Source organism: Python bivittatus, unplaced genomic scaffold (genome assembly GCF_059951505.1).
Source record: "Python bivittatus isolate LINGU-HERP-01145 unplaced genomic scaffold, Pbiv_v1 ctg000480_np1212, whole genome shotgun sequence".
Taxonomy (NCBI): domain Eukaryota; kingdom Metazoa; phylum Chordata; class Lepidosauria; order Squamata; family Pythonidae; genus Python; species Python bivittatus.
In genome coordinates this window covers 61930406-61940683 of record NW_028277075.1, presented here as the reverse complement: position 1 = coordinate 61940683, position 10278 = coordinate 61930406, and the positions used below count along the sequence as shown (strand labels likewise).

The 10278-nt window shown below is 39.0% G+C and overlaps 1 protein-coding gene across 1 annotated transcript; it reads left to right on the top strand.

The window, feature by feature from the left end:
- The first annotated feature begins 1801 nt into the window (after positions 1–1801).
- On the top strand, positions 1802–7980 carry TNNI2 (troponin I2, fast skeletal type). Its single transcript, XM_007431677.3, is given in 5 exon segments — positions 1802–1921; positions 3184–3312; positions 5035–5124; positions 6187–6363; positions 7611–7980. Coding segments are annotated over 5 exon segments (612 nt in total). The 3' UTR covers positions 7707–7980.
- Positions 7981–10278: the final 2298 nt, after the last annotated feature.

The window sequence follows — 10278 nt, the reverse complement described above, 5'->3', positions numbered from 1 at the left end:
ATAACTTCAGAACTTCCATTCTTTTTGCTTAGTCCCATCTGTATTGAATTGGATTATCTGTACACAAGAAGAGCTGTAACACAATTGGTTTCTGGAAGAGCCATCTCAGAGCAAACATAGAAATACCAATGATAGATTTGACCAAAGCCTCCTAAAGTTGAGCCAAGTCTTTTCATGGCTTTCAAAAGGCCAAATTCTGATCTGGGGCTGCCCACATATTGAGGTGACCTTATCAGGTTTCTTAAACATTCCTAACTTGGATAGGGGGCCCTCAAATGAAAGTGCAACAAGCAGGGTATGAAGCTATTCAAAACACGAATAACTATTCCCATTGCACCAAAGCATCAGAGACAAAGTATTTGGTTGCCCAGAGAAGTCAACTTGTAGAAATTAAAGCTCTTAAGTTAGCATAATTTAAGGATGGATTTTGACATCTATATTTAGCTATACCTTGAAAAAAGATATCAGGAGTACAAATAGGGCAACATTTGTGGGAGTCAAATTTTGACCTGAATATTTTTTATCCCCAGAGGGTGAGGGGCTATAATTCAACCTTAGTACCACTTTTAATTGTGAAAGCAATTTGAGAAAAGAGAATTTAGAGCAGCAAAGAGCAGGAGAAAAGAGAGGTGGGTTCATCTTTTTCCTGGCTCCTGTTTCTCCAGTCTAAATAATCAGCTTCATAGCATTTCTCTCTCCAACACTCCAAAATTCTGTTTCCCATACAGAGGAATGCTAAGTATCTCTATGATTGTGCTCCTGTCCTGATCCAACTAGACTCACACAGATACACTCCACAGTAGTGCTACGTAGTAATAGTATTTTCATAAGCTGAGAGCTCATATCTTCAATAGTCACATGAATCATCTGATAAAACAGGCTTTTTCTAGTAAAAACCCAGACTACAATAAACCAATTAATCTTTAAATACCCCAAACCTAAGTTGTTATTATTAGTGTATCAGGAAAAGATTATCATTCTTCTTGAATTCCTGAGTTTTCAAAGCTTTTGATTACAATGCAAGTGTTAAAAATTATCTAGCATAATCATAGCATAATAAATATAGCATAAACCAATCTAATCACCTGGTAGAAGAAGAAATTTGGGGGGTAAAAATGCTTACGGCCCACAGCTTTCTTCTGGAATGATTCAATGCATCTGGCACTTCAGAGTATTTTGCATCTTACAGACACCATCAAACAGTTAATGTTTCACTATCTTCTCTTGCTTTACTTCTTGGGAAACTCCTGAATACCTTAGAGGTGCCACATTGTTTTAGGCCTGACTTCACAAGTTATCTAATTGTCCCTTTATTCTCACAATAGTGAGGCACTATCTTATTAACAGGAGCTAGGGTTGGCTGAGGTCAACACATCTGTTTTTCTCCATTTGGGACCCATGGCAATTTGCAGGATCATCAGTCCTCCTATCCTTTACATTCCCTAGTATTTCCTTTCAGGAATCAACTCCAGGAGGTTTCTTTATAAAAGTAATTACTGGTTGCATTCTGATTGTAAAAGAAACCAAGGACAGAACAGTCTTAGGCATTACTAGCACTGGGACCAGTCAGGCCAGCTTCAGTAGCTGATATTATTACTGCTGCATTGGTCTTGAAGCTCCGTGGGTTGCCTACCCCTCAGCTTGCAGAGCTATTGGCATTCTTGACCAGAAATTGGATCCAAATAGAACAAAATGACCCCAAGTGCATTTAGACAGGGGCCTACTTCAACTATGGATGTTGTTCTTGTGATGCTATGCCATGTTTACACGGAAAGGGTGGTCAAATTTCTAGGAAATATGCATGCAAAAATGTGGCTCATGGGAAAAGTACTGTAAAAACTCAACATCTTCTTTTTCTTTTGTTTTTTCCTAATTTTAGAAAAGGAAGAGGGCTATCACTGCCCGCCGGCAGCATCTCAAGGTATATTCTTTGTGGTGATCATTTAAAAAAAGCTATGCTACTTTATTATCTTCTTGAGAGAAGAAAGGTAATTGTGAAAAGCCCTGTGCCATGCAGCATTCCTCTTCTGGAATATCTAGCAAAACACTCCTCCAAATGATGTCTTGGCATCTGCAGAGAATGAGACAGAGAGAGGAAAACTAGAATTGGTCTGAACATTCCACATATATACAAATATCTGTTGTTACTCATTAACAAAGTATGTTTCAAGTTCTGAACACTTTAAAGTTTCTGTCCCATTTTCAAGTACAGGAGCTGCAGGTTAGTTGTGACAGTGGCAGTTCTGACAACACGCAGGCCTGGCCCAAGCATGTAGGAATGGATTTTCATTCTCCCTCTTTAAAAGAAAAGGGCACATGAAGAAGTTTCTCTCCATACCAATCACCTCCCATCCACCCCATTTTGACAATGCATTTTGCTATCTGGGGTCATTTCTGATATCACAATTAATCTCAGGAAAAAAAAATTGCTCTGGAAAGAAACTACAAAGAGTAGCCCACTGACGGCTGGGAAAAGCTTCTTGCTTACAGGCAAATTCATTATATTGCTATGATCAGACTTCCTTTCCATCTTTCTACATGATTGGGGCAGTTCTTTCATTGAACTAATGGACATTGTGCTTAACATCTAGTAATGATGTAAATAATTAATAATTATCAATAATTACACTTTTAATTTTAAACACCCTTCTATCGAGACTCTAGTGCAGTGTTTCTCAACCCCATCGACATTAAGATGTGTGTATTGGCTGCGGGAATTCTGGGAGTTGAAGTCCATACATCTCAAAGTTGATGTGGTTGAGAAACACTGCTGTAGTGATTGTGATTTGCTCAAAACCTATTAGGGAATTCGTGGTATAGCTTGACCATGAATGAACATTCTAGACATAGAAATGGAGAAATGACGCTCTTCAAATTTTGTTGAACCACAAATAGTAGCAATACAGCCAATATGGCCAGTGCTGATGGCTGCTGGGACCTGTAGTTTGGTAACATCTGGAAGACCATAGGTCTCTCATTCCTGTCCTACATTTTACTTCTTAGGTAAAGGGCCACCATGCTGACTCTATCTTGTGCTACTTTTTAAGCCCTGCCCTTTGTTTTGATGTTAGCAGAGGTGATTGCTGTTTCGGCATGTATACCTTATGATGCCTTCTCTCTCTCTTCCTTGACAAATGCTTCTGCTGCCAATGTAATTTTGCTTCTTCCAACATTATCTTCCAGAGTGTTATGCTCCAGATTGCTGCCACTGAGCTTGAAAAAGAAGCTGTAACTAGAGAACAAGAAAAAGCCAATTATCTTGCAGAACACTGTCCACCTCTGCACCTCCCAAATTCCATGCAAGAACTGCAGGTAATGACTTCATCTCTTCTGTTTACCCTTACCCATACCCTTACAAGGTATGCAAGAACAGGAACATTTAACTTTATGTGCAATGCGTTAACTGATTTGCTGATTTGGTCTGACAATTAGTTCCTTTTCACATTAGATTTTTGCGAAGTATAAAGACCTATTGTTCCCAAATTTAAATATATCTTCTTAGTTTGGCTTACCTGATACTATAGCACACAAGAGCATAGGCATGAGTGTCCATTGGGGGGAGACAAATGATGAAATATATGTGATAGTAGTATTACACAAAGGCTGAAACTTATGTGCTTGTGTTAGGGGTCAGGGCATAAGTATCTCAAGGTAGCATTTGTGTGATGATGTCAATATGTCAGTGTTATCATTTTGATCCCAGTGCAGTTTGCTGAGGATGCTGCTCAGTGTAGGAGAACCAGTGATGAAGAATCTTTTCATCTAGAGTTGTGCAACCCTTTTTGGCCATGGGCTGCATATAAGTTCCAAGTGGCAAACCAAAAGCCTCACTTCAATACTGGTGTAGTTAGGACAAAACTAGATTTGAGTAAATTAAATTTATATTCAGGGGTGTCTGCAGGGTATAGTTTAAAAAGTCAAGATGGCAGTCACGATGGTGTCTTGCACATAAAAACCATGCAGAGCTTTGATCTCACCTTGTGGCCATCATTTTCTTTAGCCATACCTCTGTGGACACTCTTGCTTATATTAACTAGAGTCAACATGATTATTACCCTTTCTTAATTTTTTCCCTTTGGTCACGTCCAACATGAAAATTCAGTGGCAAATTTTGGAGATGTAGGGTCACATCCAAGGCTTTTGGGGGGTGGGGGTGGTGAAGTTGTGTGCTCCTATTTTAGACTATTTCAATATTATTGCTTATCGGTTACAGGTAAGATCACAGGTGAGACATTGTGTTACAGCAGTTTATGTTTTTATGGATCATTCTCTCCCATCTCTTTCCTTGATTGAGGATCTCTGTTTAAAAAAAGGTGTTACATTCATCCTCCTCAATGTCCTGTTGTGGATCACACTAGGGTTTTTTGTTTTTTGTTTCGGTGGTGTCTGAGTCTCAAAGTAATAGGAAAAGAATTTCTGAACGGCAGCTTCTCCTGCTGCTTCTTCAGCCAAACCAGCAACTGAGTTCCCATTGAAAAAAACAAAACAGTGAGCACAAAGTAACAGGGGATCCCATCATTTATTAATTGTATTTAAGCCTTACTTTTCCTCCAAGGAAGTCCATGGTATGTATATATGACTGTCAGGTAGCTTTAAAACTAAATGTCTTCCGGGACCAGATTGCCTTGCTTTAACAGTTAAATATATCACATCATTTCAGAAAATGAATAGTCTAGGCTAAACTTTTACCCACTGGGGCCATGTGGAATTATATCCCAGCCTTGAAGACATTATTGGCTTGGTATACCTTAGGATTTCCCAGTGTGATGTAGGACCTGTTCATTCATATCTCTACCTCTTCCTTCATGATTATATAATTTCATTTGGCTTATGAAGGGTGTTTTCTACTTAATTTAGATTCCAAGAATTAAAAAAAATAAAGAACTGGAACAGACTGAGTAATTCTGAAACTGTATATCTAGACATATCACCTATCAAAAGCCTGCAGAGAAAGAATTAGAAAGGCTGGCAAAAAAAAAAAGTTAAGTAAGTTTGAGCAACCTCCTTTAATAATCATTTGTTGTTTCTCAACAGGAACTGTGCAAAAAGCTTCATGGTAAGGTAGAGCAGGTCGATGAGGAAAGATACGACACAGAAGTTAAATTGCAGAAAACTACCAAGGAGGTAATTTTTTACTACAGCATCCATACATATGCTCTGTTGAGTGTGTATGAAATTTCTGAGTATTTGTGTCCAAGTGGGTTGAAATTTTCATCTCATTAAGAAATACAAGAATTTTGTATTTTAGGAAGACCAGCATGCTGAGAGGCAGCCGTAGGGAGGGGGGTAAATAAATTAAAATAGGTGCATTTGAATGATACAGTTGAAGCCCCACCTCTTTTAATGTGCATTGTGACACACATACTAAAGGGGTGAGTCTGATCACATGATTTGGGCTACCATCTTGACTTTCTGGATCCCCCCCTTTGCTCCAAGTAGTGTAGGTATTTGACATCACAGCTGACTCTGAGTGTCCATTTAATAGCTGGAAATTATATTTCTAGACAGACTATGTCTTCACTGCTCACATTTTACATTTTGGTACACATTTAAGGTGAATATTATGTACACCCAGTAAATGTGAAGGACATTAAGGGGGATAGGAAAACACTCAGAATGTATGCATATACTATACATCAACAGCAAAAAAGAAAATATTGTAGGGGTGTGTGTGTGTGTGTGTGTGTGTTTGTATTCATTCATTCATTCATTCATTCATTCATTCATTCATTCATTCATTCATTCATGTCCTAGTTCCAAAAACACATGCAAGCAAAATGGTTAACCTAGAGGAAAAGCCATGGGACAATAGTCCAAGTCTTTTTATAATATGCAGATTAATTGTAAGCTTACTGTATTTATTTGAAGAGATAATAAAAATCCAAGCACAGTTTATAAAAGAGATGTTTGGGGATAAGGTACAGGCTCAGAGGGTCTGCATTTTATTTCACTTGATGCAGAACTGCCTGTGTATGACTTTCTCTAACTTCTAGCACTATTTTCCCTTTATACTCACAAGCACTTGCTCCTATAGTTTCAATATCCTTACCTTTAGTCGGACTCCCTTCTATTATAGATTGGATTCCTCTGCCATCTCCTCCTTGTTTAAAATTTGATTTTACCTTCTTTTGCCATTCTTGGCTTCTGTCCCATCACTCTGTTATTTTCATCTCTCTCTATCTGTAGCTTGAAGATTTGAGCCAGAAACTGTTTGACCTGAGGGGCAAGTTCAAGAGGCCACCCCTGCGTAGAGTCCGCATGTCTGCTGATGCTATGCTGCGCGCCCTTCTAGGATCCAAACACAAAGTCTGCATGGACCTTAGAGCTAACCTGAAGCAAGTCAAGAAGGAAGACACTGAAAAGGTACCTAGATCAGGGTCTCTCAACCTTGGCTACTTGAAGATGTGTGGACTTCAACTCCCAGAATTCCCCAGCCAGCCATGCTTGGGCATATTAACCTTATGCTTAGCCATTGATCACCCTCAGCATTGACCTTTAGCTGTTCAAAGACTGAAGGGGTATAGTGTGTGCTATAGTTGGATATGCATGAAATCAGGGAAGGCTTTCAAATCAATATTAAAGTAGAATCCTGTGCTGCCTTTCCTGAAAGTAAGGCAATTGAACTCACTAGGCATTTGATAATATTGGGTTGCCCTGCAAATAAAATGAAATACTTCACAATACATTAAATAACGTATTATTTAAGATAGAGGCCATAGCTCAATGTCACTCTTTCATTTTTCTACTTTCACCTCCTCCTTCTGCCTAATCGTCACTTATGGCTTTCTGCTAGAAGAATAATAATGTTATTAAAAATAAGATAATTTTACCAATAGATGAAACATGGAATAACATGAGACACTAATAACTGTTTCAATTCCATCAGAATTGATATACCCTTCCATCCAAGAAAGTCTGCCCATGAATTTTCCAAACTGCATCCAGGAAGCTTGTCATGCAGATTTCCAGAGTGAAGGCAGCTCCAAACTCTGCCATATCAAACAGCATATTGCCTGCCACAGTGAACATTAGATGATAGATAGATGATAGATAGATAAATAGATAATTTTTTAAAGATCTCTGATAGTGAAGATTCCAAACATGATATTATAAGAGAACTGGAAGATGGGAGGCACCAAAAAAACATTCAGCTTGCAGCTTTACCACCATAATTTGTGAACTCAACCATTGTGGTATGTAAATAATAATACATGGTTTAAAGTATTGTGTGAACCAATGTGGTTCATTGAACAAACTATGACTTACCAAAGTTTATAAATGCAGTCAGTGATGGTAAGAATGGGGTTTCTGACTGCAATGTATCCAAAATGCTGCAGGGTCCTCAGCAGGGTAGGCAATTTTAATTTCTTTCCAGTTTACTGTCCGTTGAACATTTCACTCTGGAATGTGTTGGTAAGCTTCCAGCTTTCTTGCTGAAAGCTTGTGAACCACTACAACAAATGTTAGCACACTTGACAGTCATCTGTAAGCAATCAGAAGGTTTCTCTGCCCAGGGAGACAGCATGAGAAGAAGGCAAGGGTTGCCCCCTGTGTGAGCCCTGTCAAAGGCACTATCCAAGCCTAAGATTTTCTCTCCTCTCTTCCCATAGGAGAAGGACCTGCGTGATGTGGGTGACTGGAGGAAAAACATTGAGGAGAAGTCTGGAATGGAGGGCAGGAAGAAGATGTTTGAAGGTGGCGAGTAATACGATCTGCTCAGCTCTGTAGTCCAGTCTTAATGCCTACCCAAATCTTCTGCAGACCTTTACAGCGCTGTTTTTGGGATGACTTTCCTCATACCACAATTATTCATAGAGCAACCCACCATACAGAACCTACCTGCTGTCTGACCCTTTTTTATCTCTGGGTATTAAGCCGTGAGATCCTTAAATATATTTTGCAACAGTGGTAGTTGCATGAGCTTCAACTCTTCAGTCTTCATTCACTCCTGTTGTTCGGTAGGATCTGGTGTTGCAACGAAAACTAAAACTGATGTAAATAAAACTTTGAAAGTGTAGCTGCTATCTTAAGCCTTGGAAAGTCAAGGCATGAAATGGCTGTGTGTCATGCGTGCTTTGATTTCCTAAGAGAGGAATTGTACATAAATGTCTGATAGATAGAAAATACATTTGGTGCTTAGGAAAGCAACATAAAGAACTTATCAGGAAATTAACTGTACCACCGAGAAATATTTCCAAAGCTGAATGCCATCAAGTTTGCTGTTGCACTCAGGTTTATTCTTGGGCTAAATCTTTTGGCAAATGATCAAATGTTTCTGGAACACTGGAGAATAATTGCAAGTGGCAACAGAATGATCACAAAAATGACAGGAATTGTTCATGAATGGGTGAATAGTTTCTCAGATGCATTCACCAGATTAATTGAACAATTCTTCTCCTATGGAAAGAAAGTACATAGGATTAGGCTGAACAAGTGCCAGCTCTGAGAACAGGCAAAACAAACTGGCACCTATTTGCTCTGGCATTAGGATGCTGATTGGCTGCTTTAATTCTCCATTCTTCTTTTGAATCAGTTCAAAAGGATTTAGCAAGGAACCATGTGAAGGGCATATCTCAATATTTCATTCAGCATACTGAGAACAGTTATTGTGGAGGTTACCCATCAACTCTTGGGCAAGATTCAATGTGATTCAGAGTGTGTACCTCTTAAATGCCATTTCTCTCTATCATCTGGATAAAGGGAGATTGTGAAGATGCCTGGATAAGGTGACAAGGCAGAGGTGCCACAGGTAGATGATCCTCAAGTCTGGAGGGTATATATAGTCAATCTATTTTGGGCAGGTTGTATTACTTCTAAGTCAGCAGGTCCACAGCTGAGACCTGTATCTAGATCCAGCTTTGTTGCTAGAGAACCAGGTGGCCTCAGTAGTGTCAAATGCTTTTACATGCCTGGTTTGTCAGGTATAGCCATCCCTGGACAGAGATAATTTGGCAACAGTCATCCATGCTCTAATAATTTCTCAGATGGATTACCGCAGGGTGCTCTCTGTGGGCCTTTTCTTGACAATGATTTGAAAACATAAGAGTATGACTGCAGGAATCCTGGCAAGTATAATCAAATGCATCACTTTTACAAGAACTTCATTTGCTTCTTTTCCCTGCTGACCTCAATTCAAGGTATAAATATTATTTACCTTAGATCCCTAAATAGTTTAACATTCAAATGCCTATTCTCATACAGGCTTGTGTTCATCATAAGATCATCAGCCTCTCTTCAACTGCCTACATTGTCAGAAGGGTATTATTTAAATACAAAGGAGAGGGAATGTTATAACATCCAAACCATGACTTTGAAAGTCTTCCTTTAAGAGGATTGACTGGCACCTTCATGGCAATAGTTGTAATTTACCCAAACATAATATTTCTCTAAATTTTAAGCTGTGGAATGGTTTCAATTGCTATCTTGATTATCACAGTACAATTTGCATTATGATTATCCTAGTCTTGAATAAATAAAACACACACTTCTGAACACAGACCACTTTGCTTTGCCAAGACCAGCAAAGTGGTAAATTCTATGTATTAGGGTGGCTCTGATGTAATACTAGAAGCAGAGTATGGCTTTGCTACATAGGGCTCAACTGAACTGAAGCATCCATTCAGGGCTTTACACAGGCCATATCTCTCTCTCTGTCTGCCCATCTGTCTATTATACAGTCATGGAGTTGGAAGGGACCACAAGCATCATCTAGTCCAACCCTCTGCAATTTGCAGGGAAACTAATTAAACTATCTATGAGAGGTAGCTATCCAGCTTCTTCTTAAAAACCTCCAGAGATGGAGAATGAGAACCTACAACCTTACTAGATAGACTGTTCTACTGTTGTACAGATCTTACCATTAGAAAGTTTTCCGTTATATTTAAACAAAACCTTGGTAGCTGCAACTTATAGCCATTAAACCTATTTTGAGTTCTGGTTTTAATGGCAATGAAAATAGCTCCTAAACGTTTTCCCTACAGCACCCTTTTACATACCTGAACCCTAATATACTGTCTACACTAGGGAGATAGATACATAGATATGGAATAGCTGAAAGGAGCAGACAGTTTGTAAAAGATTTTACAAAATCATATGGGCACTGGTACACCCCTCAACACTAGGTCTAAAAGACAAAAGGAAGAAAGGGAGGAGATGAAGCAGAAGTCAAGGAGGAAGAGAGAAAATTAGAAAGAGAGATGGAAAATTGGATATCAGTGGACTGCCCATTTTTAACTTTGCCCTTAGCTAAAGCTAGTGTTGGTTTTGCCCACTGTCCAA